Source organism: Fukomys damarensis, unplaced genomic scaffold (genome assembly GCF_012274545.1).
Source record: "Fukomys damarensis isolate Sample0158 unplaced genomic scaffold, DMR_v1.0_HiC HiC_scaffold_37, whole genome shotgun sequence".
Lineage (NCBI taxonomy): Eukaryota > Metazoa > Chordata > Mammalia > Rodentia > Bathyergidae > Fukomys > Fukomys damarensis.
Genome location: NW_022900949.1, coordinates 38,921,350 through 38,940,360, shown reverse-complemented (window position 1 = coordinate 38,940,360; position 19,011 = coordinate 38,921,350). Strand labels below are relative to the sequence as shown.

At 39.1% G+C, this 19,011-nt stretch overlaps 1 protein-coding gene across 3 annotated transcripts in view; it reads right to left on the bottom strand.

Moving 5' to 3' along the window:
• Nucleotides 1-7,667: 7,667 nt before the first annotated feature.
• Nucleotides 7,668-19,011, bottom strand: part of Cdkl2 (cyclin dependent kinase like 2) — a 51,025-nt gene continuing 39,681 nt past the window's right edge. For all 3 annotated transcript variants that reach the window (XM_010610827.2, XM_010610826.2, XM_010610829.2), the window contains exons 13-14: nucleotides 10,940-11,012; nucleotides 7,668-9,851 (exon numbers count right to left, since the gene is read on the bottom strand). In XM_010610827.2, the coding sequence (XP_010609129.1) occupies nucleotides 10,947-11,012 (66 nt within the window). In that variant the 3' untranslated portion in view covers nucleotides 7,668-9,851; nucleotides 10,940-10,946. The remainder of the gene's footprint in view (nucleotides 9,852-10,939; nucleotides 11,013-19,011) is intronic.

The following is a 19,011-nucleotide window of genomic DNA, read 5'->3' as shown; positions in this document are numbered from 1 at the left end:
AAATAGGACAGGAACTATGTCATTCTTATCCCACAGAGTACTAATGAAAATAAAATCCTAAAATGGGCTGTTCCAATAATTCCTATCTACACTGAGAGTCTGAAGAATCAGCCCCCTCTTCTACATCACCGAGGAGAGCATTTAAACAGAGATTGCTATGATTCAATGCAGACATTAACGTCTCCTTTTTATATTCTATAGGGAACTTACTGAGCAAAATGAATTTAAAAGAAATTATAGACATTAAAGCAAAAAAGTGAGGTATCTAACCATATATATATATTTTTTTCTTTTTTTGATTTTTTTTGAGACAGGGTCTCACGATGTAGTTGGGACTGACCTAGAGCTTACTATGTAGCCCAGGCTGGTCTCGAACTCACAGGGATCCTCCTGCCACAGCCTCCCAAGTGTTGGGATTACAGGAGTGCACCACCACTCCCGGTTATATTTTTGCTTTTATACTTTCATAATTATAAACTGGATAATCTAACACAAATAATTATTCTTAACTGCAATAACCAAATTTAATGTTAACTTTTAAGCAGGTGGTGTGACCAGCTTGGTAAGTCCCTCACTATTATGGTCACAGAGACATGAGCTAAATGAAAATGTCCCCTAAACTTTCAGCAAAGATCCACACATCCAAGCTTAACTAAAAGCTACTCGGGTGTCTTGTGAACTTTGGGATTCTATGAACAAAGGTCACTCAACTACAGGGAAGGTACATTCTCAGGGTGCAGTGTGAGGAATGGGTCCCATGGGCTGCACTCCTGGCTTGGTTGTTCCCTGTCAGGAAAGTTAACCTCATGGCTGTGCTGCTCCTCTTGCCCGTGTTCATGGCTCAAACTTGGGCTCTACTTATGCACCCAAGTGGTCATTGGCTTCCACTTGGTCCTGTCAAGAATGATGTGCAAAGGTCTCTGTTGCTGCTACAAGGATAATCAATCAATCAATCAAAAACACAAGGAAACACATGGAAGGGCCACCTGAAAGGAGAGAAGTATAAGATTGTTCTGAGCTTCCTTGCTCCATTAAGTGATACGGCAAGGGAAAAAAAGAAATTTATTTCTTTGCTCACTTAATACTAAATATTCATTATTTGCTTTAAATTAATAGGTTTACATAAAATTTTTTTAAAAAATCATCATCAAGAAACCGTATTTTGAAATAAACCTTACTTGTCTATGGCCATACCACCCTGAACGCACCTGATCTCGTCTGAAATAAACCTTACTTGGTCTCTGATTGCTCAGGACATACCAAAAATGGGCTATTGTGTTAGTTATCTTTTTTGTCATTGGACAAAGTCCCCGAGCATAACACCCAAAAGGAAGTAAGACTTTGGCTCACGGTTCCTGAGGTTCAGTCCATGGTCAACTGGTTCCACTGCTGTCGTCCAGAGGAAGTGGAGCATCATGGTGGAAGGTACGGAGAAGGAGAGCTGCTTACCAGGAAGGAGAGGAAAAAAGACTTAGAGGAAAGGGTCAGTCAAGGTCACCACACCCCCATGACCCACTCCCGTCAGCTGTCCCCATCTTCTGTGTGCCCCCAATGTCACCAGCAGGTCATGGACCACCCACCTGAGGAAGTCAGAGCCTCCTGGCCCAATCAGTTCCCCCAAAGCTCATCAGCCAGCATCCAGCCTTTAGCTCATGAGATTTGGGGGGATGCTTCAAGTCCAAGCTGTGGCGGCCATCTTTGCCTAAATGTGAGGAAACAAGAAGGTTTGCTTGAGAATCCTTTCCTCTCTGCCCCTGTGCCTCATCCTGCCACATTTGCCCACATCTATGTCCTCGGACCTCACAGTGCTCTGGCTGCCCAGAACCAACTGGGTTCAGCTCAGAGTTTTTGCCCCAAACATTAGGAATTTTGTAATATTTTTTTTTTCTTGGTCTTTTTTGAGACAGGCTTTCACTATGTAGTATGGGCTAGCCTTGAACTCACAGCAGTCCTCCTGCCTCCCAAGTGCAGTATGTCACCATACCTGGCTTCAAGGACTTTTGCAAATAAATTCTTCAAAGTTCTGAACTCCAGCCCCTTAGAAGGCTTTCCTGAGTGATAAGGAAACCTCAAACACATAGGACCCGTGAATGATCCACGGCTGCATGAGCTGCAAAGCAGGTCTCTTTCCAGGTTACCCAGCAAGGACTGTTCTCCATGACTTCAAGAAAAGTCACGACGTGCCTCATCCTGTAGCAGGCACAGGGTTGCCTCTATGATGAGCAGTCCACATGGGCAATTAAAAGTGTGAACCTCTTTGACTAAAAAGGTGTCATGTCATTCCTTTGGGTCCATAAATTTTGCTTTTAAAATACAGTGATCCCCAGCAGGTTTTGTGCGTAGGGGGATGGTCCTCAGTTATGAATAGCTCAAAGTGAATTTGTTTCTCAAAGATGTTCCTTTTAATGTGTAGCTGCTCTGAAGCAATGGAGAGAGGTGGCTGGAAAGTGTGGTCACTAAGTATCTACCATCCTGAGGCGGGATTAAACTATGGAGACTAAAGCTGTAATTGTATTCCACACACAAACCCTATGGCCACTCGCCAAATATACCCAAACAGGGAGGAGCATTTTCAAAATCAGATGACATGTGTCAGGGCGTGGTGGCGCACACCCATAATCCCAGCACTTGGGAGGCTGAGGCCGGAGGATCACTGTGAGTTCAAGACCAGTCCGGGCTATATAGTGAGTTCCAGGACAGTCTCAACTACATAGTGAGACCCTGTCTCAAAAAACAAAACAAAACAAACAAAAAAATCAGATGACATGAAAGACAAAGGTTAAAGGAGATTACAGTCACATGACAAGTAACTGTAATATGAGACCTTTGTTCAGATCCTGGAGCTGGGAAGGGAGGGGAGATGGCTGGAAAGGATGTTACCCAGACAACAACTGAATTTGACAATTCTAAACAAAACACCCTGCTCTTAGGAAATAGATCCTGAGGCATTTGAGGGTGAAGGAGTACCATTTCTGCAACCAAGTCTCAGATTATTCAGGAAAATGTATATGATGACAATGACAATATGGTAAAATGTTTTTATAGTTGACATTCCTGAGGAAAGGATCTGGGAGTTCTGTTTTGCAACTCTTCTATAGTTCAACATGATTTCAAAATGACAACTTAAAGATCATTACTAAAACCAACACAATAATTAAATCTTAACTTTATCCAGGAAGATAAATTAAAAATAAAGACTCATTTCCACATCTATACTATCGACTCTTTAATGACTCACATTGGTTTTTTCTTAGGTCACAGGTGTCATTTTCTATAAATTTTATAATTTTCCTCTCCTCTCTATGTCTTTAATTTTTCAGTGATTCATTCTCTCATATATCATAGTATGGTATGGGGATGATTCCTATTCAACTCTATTTCCATCATTTGATAAACTGGTTTCCTCAACATAATCTCCAAGACAACCCTTCCATTTCATTTGTTATTATACAAGTTCTCACGTGTATGTACATTGGTCTGTTTTTAAATTCTCAATGTTGTTCCCTTGGCTTATTTGTCCTGTAACACCATCACACTGGATTGATAATTGTGATTTAAATGCATATCTTCAGATGTAGTAAAATAAGAGGAAAAAAAGCAATGTGAATATTCTATCAATTTGAAGTTAGCAAGACTGGATTAAGCAAGATTTTCCTGAATATTTTTTGCTATGTATCAATAGCATTTCCTTTTCCCCATTATAGCAAAAAAAAATTTTTTTTTTCTATCAGTCCTTGTGCTTACAAGGCAGGTGGCAGAACCACTGAACTAAGTCCCTGGACCTCCATTATGCACATTTAAACAGCAAAAAACAAAAACAAAACAATGACAACAAAAAACCTGTTATTCTTCAAATATCTGTTCAATGGACACAAATAAACTGGTTTTCTGCCAATAAAATTTATTTACTCTCCAGCTAGTTCTTCATGAAGAGTTTGTTACACATTCTGCACATAATCAACATTTTAACATCTCTCTTTAGAAATATCTTTCATAATTTCAGTTGGAGAATTGGATGCCTACTGTCACTCAAGATAGAGTTCATATAGTCATACTGATATATTTGTTTAAAATGTGTTTTAGAAGTCTTCTCTTTCCATATTGGCAATATATTTCTCCTTTTCTGCAGTCCGTCACTTGTCTTTGGTGTTTTTTTTTTTTAATTTATTTAATCATTATACTAAACTGGGCATGATGGCACACACCTCTAATCTCAGCCCTTGGGAGGCTGAGACAGGATTGCTATCAGTTCAAGGCCAGCCTGGACTACATAGTGAGTTCAAGGCCAGGCTGAGCTACATAGCAAGACCCTGTTTCTAAGAGCAGACAAAAGGGTTGGGAATTTAGCTCAGTGGTTCCACTTCCTGTCTTGTAAGTACAAGGACCCAAGTTTGATCCCCAGTATCAAAAAAAAGCAAACAAAAAAAAATCAATATATTGAGAGGTATAGTATGGACTTAAATTTTAGACAGACAGTAGATGGCCTATTTCCTGTACAAGGCATGTCTGGATACTTTGCAGTGCAGGATTGGTGGACTCACACTTACCAGACAACCGCCATCAAGGAGAGAGACATGTCTGGGCTGCATGCTGCAGGCAAACAACCACACCACAGGCCAGGGCCAGAGTGGACTGATTCGCACACTCCATTCATTACGGCAGCTTACATTCTGCCACTTACACAGACATCACACTGGAACCATGTTTCCAATGAATTCCAGAGTCGTGCAGAGTCCTCACTAGACTGGTATCCATGGGCATGGCCCGATGGGCTTCCGGCCACTCTGCCTTCCTCCATCTGCCCGATTTCCGTTCGAGAGGCAAAGTGACTTTCATAGTCTTCCAGCCTCCTGCTTTCACTTAGGACTCTTGGTGATCTCCGCAGCTCTCCATATCACCCCGTGCTCTCACCAACCACAGGCTCTACCACGCTGACCTGAGTGACAGCAATCTGCTGACATAGGAATCCTCCTCCCTCATCCAGACACAAGGACTTGGGGGAGAGCTGCGTGCTGGCTTCACATGCTCCACAGAGCCTGTGGTCTGGACCACTGGTGCCCAGCAGTGCCCACGAGGGAGCACTGGCTGGTGGTCTGGATGGTGGTCCTTCCCTATCAGTCCACCTCAAAGGTGGAATAGATTAAGCATTCCATAATCACACCATGTCCTTAAAAAGGGGAAAAAAGAAGACTGCATTGGATGCCCAGATACAACGACATCCACTCAGGTAGAATTCATCTCAGGTTCTACTGTGCCACCCTCTTGGGACGGGTATGGTTCAGAGTATAGGCTTCACTTCCACCTCTTGGGTTGCGACCTGGCAGCTGGGCAGAGCCCAATGGTGAATGATGGAAAGCAGTAGACAGCAGCTCCAGGGCTCGCTCGCCTACACTTCCTTAGATAACTTGGGAAGGATTTATTTCCCATTGGCTCATTACCTCCAAGAGGGACTCAACCACCTCACTTACAAGTATAATTAAAAATATATCTTTCTGCATGACTTCCATTTTCCCACAGAAAATAATTTTTGACCCACAATACACTCATATTTATGTTACACTCTATCTGAATCTAGAGTTTGCCTTTCTTTTCAAAGGTAAGATAGCTGGGTGTGATGGTGCCTTCTTGTAATCCCAGCACTTGGGAGGCCGAGGCAGGAGGATTGCCTGGGAACCTGAGCTACATAGCGAGTTCAAGGCCAGTTTGAACTACATAGTGAGACTCTGTCTGAAAAAAAAATACAAAAAATATCTACTGAAGAAAATGTCCAATACTTGAGCTAACTAACATCTGTTTTACCCTTTTTAAAGCTCTTTAATATTTTATTCACAGAAAGAATTCAAATAGTCAGACCATACGTGTAACCTCAGCAGTAGCCAACAAAACAAGTCAAAGCAAGTTCATCTCCAGCCATCAGACTGGAAAACAAACGTTACCAGTACCTCACATAAGAAGCTCGACTTACACCACTGGTGAGAATATAAATTGGCACAGCGTCTTGGAGGACAATTTGGCACAATCTACCCCAAACCAAGATGGCACAAACCTTCTGAGCTTCCAAGTGTTCACTCCAGCAGGTGGCTCCTCCAGCACCACCCTCTCTGCCCCATGGCTGTGTGAAGCAGTGGCCCCAGGCCGGGCTGTGGTTGGCCCACATCCATTCGCAAGACCCCACTTGCCGTCTCTCCTTTAGCCCAGGCAAGGCCAGTGTAGCCACTCCCCTGCCACCCCATTACATCAGGGATCGGCAGAATCCACACAGTCCTGTGAGAGTGAAGCCTATGGAAGTGAGTGAGGACAACTGTGGCTCCCGAGTCTCTGCTCCCAGAGTTTACATTACCTAAACGTGTTATTTCTAAAACTAATCCCAGATCTAATAATCATAACCATATATTGATGTCAACACTCACAATTTCTCATTTACTAAATGACACAGGGTTAATTCTTCAAATATGTTTTTTCTGACAAGGTCTCACTATGTAGTCCAGGCTGGCCTCAGACTCCTGATCTTCCCGCCTTGGCTTCTCAAGTGCTGGGATTATAAGTGTGCACCACCATGCAGAGCTCTTCAAATGTTTTAAGCCCATTGTTTTGTCTGTAAAATGTGAACAACATTCCTACTTTCATAGTTATTGCTATTATCACATAAAAATCACCATACTAGACGTAGTACACAAATAGGTAAGGTGTGGTACCTTGTTTTTATTAGACACTAATGCTTGAGCAAGGCAGTGACATTCTATTCTGCACCCTAACGTAGGGACAGAAAAGGTGCTGGGATGTATGTTGTTTTCATATCCCTGGTCCTTTTTTTATGTTGATTCATGTTAACAGACAAAACATTTTCCAAAACTTTACAGGAACTTTTCTCACTTTTTAAGGAAATGACCCTAAGTGCCAAGGTAGAGAATAAGAAGTATTAAGGCTATACTGTGGGGGAAATAATTTTTTTACAGAAAATAGGAAAATGCTATTTTTCTGGGTGGGTTTTGTGTGGTACACTGGGCATCAGACAGCCACAAACAAATAGCAGCACAAAGCTCATAGTCTTAGGGCTGACGTGGAGACCTGTGGTGAGGCCTCTCAGGAGGGCCTGCAGGAAAACACACTTCGTGCTAATTCGATTTTCAAGTCATTTTAAGCCATCAAGGGGAAGAAAAGACCCTTTAAAAAGCAACACAAGAAGACAATATTTTGTACAGGGAGAAGAGGGTTTGGGGCTCCTTTCTAATGTAAACACACTTAGCCCAAAACAACCAAGAACAATCCCTATAGTCCAGATCAGAGCCAGGCATGCTTGGTGGTTTGTGGATTCCTCACCAGAGGTTCAAACACAAGCCAACTACATTCTTCAGCATCGTCTCATCTGGAAGGCGGGCTTATATCATAGCACAACTAAGATAAAAGTAGCAAAGTTGAGGGTCACGTAAGAAAGCACTCCTTCTGTGTTCCCACTTCACCTGGAAGTCAGACATTTCCACCAAGCAGGAAATTCTCCACCAGGAGAATCGGCCTCTAAGCCCAGATCTGCCCCGGCTTTTCTCAGGCCGTCTTTGAAAGTCATTGTTTTATCATCATGCTTCTGTCATGGGAAATTAATTTATCTCCCACCCCTAGAGCCAAAGTTTCAAATAAAAACAGCAGATTATTTCAGATGTATTTATTAGATACCATACAGTGGTGTATATGTTATTTATAGTCTCCTAAATAAATCTAAAGTCACCTATGGAGCTAAGATATTTATTAATTTTCAAACATTCATACACACAGCAAGCCCACTGACCCCCCCACTAGTACAGATACACATTTCATATTAATAGGTGAGTAAATCCCACTCTTGTAAATAACCATAAACTTCTTTTAAAAAGAGATTATTTTAGTTGTGTTTATAGCTCTAATTCGCAAAATCTTTCTGTAGTCATTCAGCCAAGGGTCTAACAGATAAGAGCCTTAAGTACCAACATGGACTTAAGGGATGATTCTTAGTCCCTTGATTCTAAAGTGCACAAAATGCTTAAATTAGGCAAAGATACTAAAAGCCAACTAGGAATTAGAAGGCAACTGATCTTACACTCAGATATCGAGCTAATATCTTCCTCCTGATTTTTCACATAAAAACATCACTGAAATAAGCTGGGGGTGCCAGATGGCTTTACATATGGTCACTTTCCATGCCATAGAACCTGTTGGCAATACTTTTCAAACTGAAAATAATTTTTTTTCTTCTGGTACTGGGGATCAAACTCAGGACCTTGCTCTTTCGAGGTAGATGCAGTACCACTGAGCTAAATCCCCAGCCCTATAAAATGATATTTTAATATGAAGCTTATTAAGGCCTACATTAGTCCCTCCTCCCTCAACATGCTAGCTGTGGTAAGCTAGTCAAACATTTCATCAGAGGTTGAAGACAGAGCTTTGACACCAAAGCCAAATTTAATTGAATCACTTTCTATGGACTTGTACATCAGAACCCTTTTTTTTTAACCTCCTCTGGAAGGTCCTTTGGATGCCGAAGTATCTAATGTCAGAATTTTAATATCAAGCTCCTCAAGATAACAAAGAATTCTAGTTAAACCCTTGGGCTAAGGTCTAGTCGATAACTTTTGGAGAAAATACCACACTATAATTGGCTAAGGTCAAAAACTCTTAACAAACTCTGGCCCCCATCACAACTGTTCTCTAAATATGATAAAAGCAGAGTGTGTCTGGAAACCCAGAAACCAGGAACCTGAGGCCCAAACTACTCCAAACTCATCCTACAAAGCTGTAGACCTGTGCATCAGAAGCTGTGTAAGGAATGTGGGTAGACAGATGACTTTGCACTTTGGTGAGAAGCTTTGGGGAAAGCCTAGGTGTCTGAGGTAACGAAGAAACTAGAACTTCTGTGGCTTCTGTCTATTACTACCCTCAAACTACCATGGACAGAGTAGAGTCCAGGTAACAGGGGTTCCCTCCAGAAGCCCCTTCCACCTGATTCTTCAACAGCAGCTGGCCCAGTGTGGCTGCCCACTTCCTAGCACATTTTGTATGTGCTTTTTCTGATACCAGGGATCGATCAAACTCAGGACCTTGCGCTTACAAGGCGAGCTCAGTGCCATTGACCTAAATCCCCAGACTATACACTACTTTTTCTAATGAGCAACCACTGACTCAGCTCCAAGGCACACCTTTAACATTTCTCCACCCCTGCTCCAATTGTGCTCCTTTACAAAGAACCCTGATACTAGACTCTCCTTACAGAGGGGACAATGAGGCCAGAGCTGTGCTAAGTCAGAAGTCATGGTTTCTCCTTGATTCCCATCACACACAGACTCAACACCCAATAGTCACCGTGACCACAGACCCACACCTCCTGTGGCCTGCAGTTACAGAGCACCTCAGTGCCAGGAAACAGGAATTTTAGGTGTGTTTTTATAGTTACGATAAGGGAAACATTTTCTCTTACAAATCCTAGCTTTCTCGTTTTCTTTAACAGTAAGCTTTTATACAAATAGCGCACAAAGTTCAATGCATGAATAACATGACCTTTTACATTTCTTTTTTATTCACTTTTAATCTTGGCTAACTTTAAATATACAATCTACTAACAGTAAATGCACATTCATGTAACAAGACCCATATCACTATTCTTCATTAGATACATCCAGAAACAGCATCAACAGACTGAAGAGGGGAGAAGGGGCACGCTTGTTCAGTCTTCCTGCGAAATGACTGCAAGTCTTTGTCTTTCCTTCCTCTATAGAGCCTTTCTCAGAAGAAGCAGGCAGTTCAGAAGGAAAGAAAACCATGCATCTCTCCTCCTAGGATAACAGTACTCCTGTCACAGAAGGATGTTATCTCAGATGCAGCACCTGAAAGCACAGAAAGACAAGGCCAAATGGTTTTGTTGTTGTTTTTACATAAAATCTTTCTGGGAAGTGATTTCTGCCTCACTTGCTTTCTCGCGTCGTACTTGTACGTATACATACTGATAATACTGGTGGGTATATAGTCTAAGGAAACTTTAGATTATATGCATTAAAATAAAATTTAAAAGCAATCTTTAGGATCATTACCAATTCAGAGTAGTACATACAGCCTGCTATCTCTTTTTATCCAAAGAATGTCTGATTTTGATAAAACAGATCCAAGTCTTGTGGGGCCTGTGGTTTATATGAACTGGCTTTGCAAAGTTCACATGAATTAGCTCAGATGAGTGCAGTGTCAAGACCTCTCCTTGGAGTTGGAAGGGCTTGTGCAAAGGGGGATCAAATCCTACATTCACCTTACAGAAAACTCTGTTTGATGCTCCAGAATTTCAAAGTAGTCTGTGGAGGTTAACAGACTAATTTCAATAATACTGTTGTGAGAACATGAGATTTCATTACCATCCTATTTTATAGAGCTCATGAGACATTAAACATTGAAGGATTTGCTTAAGGGCACATAGTAAGGTATTGCCCAAAAAGTTCTGGTTTTTGTTTTTATTTTTATAAAGAAAATTGAAATATTCACCAGGAAGCTCAACCACAAAACTGATTAAAGGACTAAGCTTGAAGTATGTCTTCCTATGTGTTCCACAATGCATTCTTAGGTGCCTGCATTACCTATTACAGTTTTATAATTTTTTAGAGTTTTTTTAACCACTAAGAAATTATACTTAAAATCTTTGTTGGGAAAGAGACTGCCCAGCAACCATACCATCTGTTTAGGCTCTGAGGAGGAGGTAAGTATGTCTGCTCGGTTCCCTCCATGAGCACCTGTCATCACTAAAATGCAGGAGCCTGAAAAGGGGTTTTGTACCACAGATAAACACTACTTCTGGTACTCTAAGTGACATGAGGCCTGCTTTGTGAGGAGTTCATGGAGTCAAACAGCAGAAAATGTTCCCACTGACAAATTTCTTCAGCAAAGGCACAAAACATCTCTTGTTGCTTTAAATAAGAGCAGCCTGACCTACCATGTCCTCAGTGCTGGTGCTCCACCTGGGGCAAATAGGCCTCCGTGTCATCTGACAGGGATGATCCTAATACCTGAGAAGACAGAACCAAGCAGCAGCACTTCTCAGTCATTACAGAAGTCCCACTCCACAGAATTCTCATCCTGCTGCTTAAATATGAGATGCTTAGAATTAACTATTCATAGTTCAAGTTTCTTGCACAGAAAAGGTAAAGTAAGAAGATATTATTCTTTGACCTCTTTGTTTAGTCATATGTTAAAATATTCTTTTGCTCTGCCATGGTCCATTTCACAACCATCACTGCTACTTACTACAATACCAAAACCTACAGCTTTGAAGTAGCTATTATAACTATGTTACATAAAGTGAAGAAAAGTATACCTGAAATGAATAAAAAGATGGGAATTCCAATTTATAAAAAGGAACCAAAAAGATATCCTAGGACTACAGAAACATAATATCTGAAATGAAAAATCTAACTGGATGGTAATAGCATGATAGAGAAGTAAAATATCAGCAAATCGATAGATGTTGGATAATATGAAGAATAGAAAGAAAAAAAGGTTGTTAAAAAAACAGAGTCCTGGGAACTTGTGAGAAAATATTAAAAGGTCTAACATATATGTTACTAGAATATCAGGAGGAAAAGAAGAGATTATAGCAGAAAAAACATCTGAAGAAACAATGACCAAAAATTCCCCAGACTTGGTAAATGATGTAAAGATGTTTTTAGATTTGAGAAACCTGGTCAATCCCAAATAGGATAAATTCAAAATTATGCCTTTTATATACAAGTAGGCTGGGGATTTAGCTCAGTGTTGCCACCATCTGCCTCGCAAGCTCAAGGTCCTTTTTTTTAAATCCAAGAAAAAAAAAAAAAAAAAAAAAAAAAAAAGAATATATACAAGCTGCTGAAAAATAATCTTGAAAGCTAAAGAAAAATGAAATGCTGCCTACAGGGGAACAATTCAAATGTCCGAGAATTTCTAAAAAAAAAAATAAATAAAAAGAAAACAAGTGCTGGGAGAAAAACACAACAAACACCAAGAACCTGTCAACACAACTCGCTATTTAGTGAAAACATATTTGGTGAATTTCGGCAAAATAAAGTCATTCTCTTTTTTGCTCCTGTTTCTGTTTTTGTTTTATTATTGTTGTTTATGAGACAGGGTCTCACTATGTAGTTCACGCTGGCCTTCAACATGCAGTGGTCCTTCTGCCCCAGCCTCCCAAGTGCTGGGATTACAGATGTGCACCACCATGACTGGCCGCAGTCATTCTCAAATGAAGGAAAACTATGAGAGACTGTCACCACTAGACTTGGAAGGCTAAAGGAAGTTTAAAGAAAAAAGTAGAGTATACTCCGATAGGCCTGCCCCTTTGACCAGGTGCCACAGAGGAGCCCTGCCACACGGGCACCAATACAGCAGTGTTCATGTGCCCCACCCGCCCCTGCACACAAGACAAAGAGGGCCTCTCTGAGGCTCCTAGAGGGCAATTGAAGCCCACTGGAAAAGTGAAGAAATTCTGCAACAAAGGCACACCACTCCACCATAGTTCGTAAGCTGGAAGGACCAGCACCTCACATCAGAACCTGGTCTAACTTCAGGGGAAAGACAGCTGGAACCTGCAGAAGAACTTTGCATTGTTCAACCCCGCAAGAGGTCAGAGATCTCAACTTGGGTCTTGCAGCCAAAAATCAGCCTGAACCTCAGGGGACAGCTGCTGGCTTGCTGAGACTAACTTAGACCTGCATACTCCTGCCCAAGCTTTCATGTCAACAGAGGCACACCCTGAAGGATGCCCTTTATTTCTATTTGTATATTTTATTTATTTTATTTTTTTGTTTTTTGAAACAGGGTCTCACTATGTAGTTGAGACTGACCTAAAACTCACTATGTAGCCCAGGCTGGCCTCGAACTCACAGTGATCCTCCTGCCTCAGCCTCCCAAGTGCTGGATTACAGGCATGTGCCACTACGACCAGCTGTATTTTTTGTTTTCAAAGTAATATTTTTCACTTATCTTCAACCATTTAAAAATATTATCTTTCTCTTTTCTCAATTTTTTCCTTTTTAAAATCTTTTTCTTATCTTCTTTTCTTTCTCACTCTCACTGTCTCTCCCACCTTGATCTTTATTACTCCTTTTTGTTCCTCTTCCTATCCTAATTCAAATTTATTTTCTGTCTTTTCCCTTTCTTCTCTTTTTCCTTCTCTCAACTGCCATTAGTTTTAAAAGAAAGTGATTATAGTCTCTAGCCTCCCTACTGCTGTTAGTATGCTCTGTTCTGGGGAATATTCTGTTCTGTCTTCTCCTCTTCTCTTCAAAAGCTCCCTAGAGTTTGTATGATCTTCCTGTGTCCTCTGATCTCACTTCTAACCTTTCTCTATCCTATCTATCCCTCTCTCCCTCCCCAACTCCTTCTAAATCCCCAACCTGAAGAGTAAATTTTCTATATTGAAGTGTTTATTCACTATAAACTATTTTGGTCTGGTCTTTGATTTTTATTTCATTCACATGGTTAAAGATGATAGATTAATAACTACCACAAATTGCATTTTCTAAGCCATGCTTCAGGCTACTGTGTTGCTGACTGTATCACTTGGGCTAAGGTATTGTGATTGATCTAATCAGTTGTCCTTTCTGGTATAATGAAAATTAGATAGCCTCAGAGCCATTAGGACTCAAAAGCTAAAGACCAGCTATATCTGGAAGATCAAAGTATTAACCCAGGAAATAAACCAAGGACAGTGCCAGTGACAAAAACAGAAATGAGAAGACATTTAAACAGGTTACAAACATAGACTTCCACATCACCAAAGGTAAACTCTGGAGAAAATGAGGTGGAAAAGTCTGACACTCAACCATTTGGACACCCTGAACCAATAGCAGAAGAAGTAACAAAAAAAATAGGAGGATCTGGAAAAATTCAAAACAGAAATAATTTCCCAGATAACCACAGAGATGGTGAGAAGAATGAAAGACATGATCAGAGACTCTAGAATAGAAACAGATAAAACAAAATAGATGAGCTCAGGACCATGAGGAAACCATGAATGCCAAGCATAGGAAAAAAATGGAAACTTTGAATGCACAACATAGGAAAGAAATGGAATCCATGAAACAAATTCAAACATATCCAGGAGATTAAAAACTCTACAGAAAGCATTTGCAGCAGGATCAATGAATGTAAAGATAGGATTTCAGATATAGAAAATAAGATTGCAGTCAGTGACCATGAAAAGAGAAATATGTTAAAAAGTAAGGGACATGAGAAATCAATCCAACAACTCTTAGATGATGCAAAGAATAATAATATAAGACTGATAGCAATCCATGAAGTAGCAGGAGAAGTAAAAATGACATAAAAAACTGTTCACAGAATTAATGACAGAAAATTTCCCAAACAGAGGGGAAGAATTTGGCATACAGATAAGGGAGGTATATGGGACTCGAACTAGCCATGATCAAAGAAAATCTACACCTAGACATATAATAGTCAAGATCCTGGAAACCCAACAGAAGAACAAAATACTATAAGCAATTAGAGAAAAGAAACAAATCACATGCAAAGGAAAGCCCATCAGAATCATAGCAGACTTTTCAACACAAACCCTCAAGTCAAGGAGAGCTTGGTATTGCAAGTCCTAAAAGAAAACAACCTCCAACCTAGATTGATGTATCCTTCAAAACTCTCTTTCAAAATGGATGGGGAAATAAGATACTTCCATGACTAAAAACACCTGATAAATTCCATGAATACCAAACTGGCACTTGAAACACTTCTAAACAATATCCTGGAAAAAGAAAACAAAGGCCACATCTCCTTGAGGGGCCAACAGAGCAAATATAGCAGGCAAGGGAAGAAATTAAAGGGAGAGAGGGGAAAAATAAAACAATAAAAGAACCAACAGGAAAATAACATAACAATGAAAAGCCAATACATAATAGTTATAAACATCAATATTATGGCCTCGATTCACCAGTCAAAACAAATAGGCTGGCAGAATGGAAATGCATAAAGAAGCAAAATCCAATAATATGCTGTATACAAGAAACCTACTTAATCCATAAAGAAATTCATAGACTGAGAGTAAAAGGATGGAAAACTGTTCTCCATATAGCAGGAGCCCAGAAAAAAATAGGGATAGCTATCTTATTTGCAGACAGAACAGATTTCAAACCAAAACTAATTAAGAGAGACAAAGAAACTACTACATTACTACTGTAAAGGGAATAATTCAAGAGGAAGAAAGGACAACTATAAATATATATGCACCAGATACTAATGCTGCCAATTATACAAAACAAATATTAATGGAAATGAAAAATGAAATAAGCACTAATACAATTGTAGGAGGGGCATCAATACTCCACTGACACAAATAGATGGATCATCTAGACAAAAAATAAACAATGAAATAATAGAACTGAACCAAGTCTTAGAACAAATGGACTTAGTAGATACCTACAGAATGTTCTACCCCACAGAATCAGAATATACATTCTTTTCGGCTGCACATGGGTCATTCTCCAAAATAGACCACATGGTAGCTCATAGAACAAGCTTAAGTAAATGCTAAGGAATTTAAGTTATCCCTTGTATATTATCAGACCATAGTGCAATTAATCTGGAGATCAATAGCCTAAGAAACCATAAAAACTCCACAAACACATGGAAATTAAATAACACCCTGCTGAACAACCACTGAGTCACAGAGGAAATTAAAGAAGAAATTAGACAGTTTCTACAATTAAATTATAGACAGTTTCTACAAAACAACATACAGGAATCTATGGAACACAATGAAAGCAGTTCAAAAAAGGAAATTCATAGCAGTAAATGCCCATACTAGGAAAACAGAGCAAGCTCAAATAAATAACCTAATAAACAACCTTAAGCTCCTAGAAAAAGAAGAGTAAGACAAACCAAAAGCTCATAAAAGGGAGGAAATTATAAAGATCTGAGCAGAAATTAATGCAATAGAGACTAAGAGAACAATACAAAAAAAAATCAAGGAATTGAAGAGTTGGTTTTTTGAAAGCATAAATAAAATCAATAAACCCTTAGCCAATCTTATCAAAAAAAAAAAGGAAAGGAAAGAAAAGGCTCAAATTCATGCAATTAGGAATGAAAAAGCTGAAATTACAACAGACCCACAACAAATCCAGAGGATCATTAATACCTACTTCAAAAACCTATACTCTAATAACATGGAAAATACAGAAGAAATGGACAGATTCCTACTTCCAAAGTTGAAGAAGATATAGAAAGACTAAACACCCCAATAACATTCAGTGAAAATGAAAATGTAATTAAAACATTACCAACAAAGAAAAGCGCAGGCCCTGATGACTTCACTGCTGAATTTTATAAGACATTTAGAGAAGAACTATTGCTACTCTTTAAACTCTTCAATGAAATTAAAAGGGAAGCAGTACTTCCAAATTAATTCCTGGAAGCAAGTATTACTTTGATTCCAAAACCAGGGAAAGACCCAACCAAAAAAGAGAACTACCAGCCAATCTCCCTAATTAACATAGATATAAAACTATAAGATACTGGCAAACAGAATACAGAAGACCATCAAGAAGATCATACACCCTGACCATGCTGGATTTATTCCAGGGATACGAGGATGGTTCAACATATGTAAATCAATAAATGTAATATACTATATTAACAGAATTAAGGAAAAAAACCATATGATCTCAATAGATGCAGAAAAAACATTCAACAAAATTCAACACATATTCATAATAAAAAAACCTATAGAAAATTGGAATAGATGGTCCTTATCTCAACCTAATAAAGGCTATCTATGAAAAATCAACAGCCAATATCATTCTAAATGGTCAAAAACTAAAAACCTTCACGCTAAAATCAGGAATAAGACAAGGATGTTCACTTTCACCACTCCTGTTGAATAAAGTTCTAGAAACATTAGCCACAGCAATCAGACAAGAGGAAGAAATTAGAGCAATAAAGATAGGAAAGGAAGAAGTTAAACTGTCACTATTTGCTGATGATGTGATACTCTACCTAGAAGACCCAAAAAACTCTGCCAAAAAACTTCTAGACTTAATTGACAGATTCAGTACAGTAGCAGGATACAAAGTCAACACTCAAAAATCAATAGCCTTCTTGTACACAAATAACAGACTCACTGAGAGAGAAATTAGGGAAACAATTCCTTTCACAATAACATTAAAAAATGAAATATCTAGGAATGAATCTAATGAAGGAGACAAAAGACCTCTACACTGAAAATTACAGTACTCCAAAAAAAAAAAAAAAAGACAAGAGGATATAAGAAGATGGAAAGACATACTTGCTCCTGGGTAGGAAGAATCAACACAGTGAAACTTCTATACAGACTCAATACAATCCCTATTGGATTAAAGATCTAAATGTCAAAACAGAAACACTAAACTTACTGAAAAGTAAATTAGGTAGAACTCTCAAAGACATTGGCATAGGAAAAGACTTTATAAACAAATCCTCAGCAGCACAAGAACTTGCACAACGAATAAACAACTGAGATCTCATTGCATTAAAAAGTTTTTGCAGTGCAAGAATAACAGAGCTAAGAGACAACCTACAATGTGGGAAAAAAATTTTGCCAGCTACCCCTCAGACAAAGGACTACTATCCAGAATATATAAGGAACTCACAAAAATCAGACCCCCCCAAATATAAAGAACAGATTCAAAAATGGGCATATGAAATGAACAGATATTTCTCAGACAAAGAAGCAAAAGTAGCAAATAAATATATGAAAAAATGTTCAATATCACTGGTCATTTGAGATGCAGATGAAAACAACACTGAGATTCCACCTCACCCCAGAAAGATTGGCTGCTATTAAGAAATCAACAAAAAGGGCTGGAGATTTAGCTCAGTGGTTTGGTGGCCTGCCTTGCAACTGCAAGAACCCGAGTTCAATGCCCTGTACCAAAAAAAAAATAGAGAGAGAGAAATCAACGAATAAGAAATGGTAGTGGGGATGTGGGGAGAAATGAACCCTTCTCCATTGCTGGTGAGAGTGCAGACTAGTGTAACCACTGTGGAAATCAATATGGAGATACCTCAAAGAACTAGGATTAGAGGTTTCATTTGACCTAGCTATCCCTCTGCTGGGTATTTTTCCAAAAGAATTAAAAGAATCATACCACAGTGATATACATGCACCCATGTTTATAGCGGCACAGTTTGTAATAGCTAAAACTTGGCAACAGCCCAATTGCCCATGAACTGGAGACTCAATAAAGATGTGGTTTTTCTATAAAATGGAGTACTACTCAGCCATAAAGAATGAGAAAATAGAGACATTTATAGCTAAATGGATGCACATTGAGGCCATACTCTTAAGTGAAACAAATAGAACACACGAGTAAATATCAAATAGTTTCTCTGGTATTAAAAACTAACAGAGTAAATAAGGTTGAAATGGTATAATTGAGAGTGTGAAATAGGAAGAAAATGGCTAAAGGGGAAGTGGGAAGGGGAGAGGAAAGGAAATAAAGGAAGCAAAATATGTGAAAAAAGGAAAAAATGGAAACAAAGTCTTTGTAAATAGGGAAGTTTGAAGTGGGTGAAGGGAGAGCAGGGATATGGGGAAAAAACAAGAACCAAGACATATCATGTAAGGGTACAAGATTCTAATGATAAATGTAACTGTATTGTCTGCTTTAAATGTACCAATACACTTAATGGAAAAAAATTAGAGTATAGCAAGCTGAGGTTTTCAGTGTACATGAATGTAGTAAGTGTGACAGCTCTGTTATGAAATTAGATTGGAGGGAAGGGAATATGATTGGAAAGTTTCTATGCTTTTTATTAACTGTATGATGTAGACTATAAAGGATAAGGAATATATATTGTAATGCCTGGAATGATCTCTTAAAAAAATAATACAGAGATAGCACCCAAAAAATAAACAGATAAAACTAAAATAATCAAAATCAAGGGCTGGGGATTTAGCTCAATGGTTCAGTGGCCTGCCTTGCAAGCACAAGGACCTGAGTTCAATCCCTGGTACCAAAAAAAAAAAAAAAAAAAAAAAAAAAA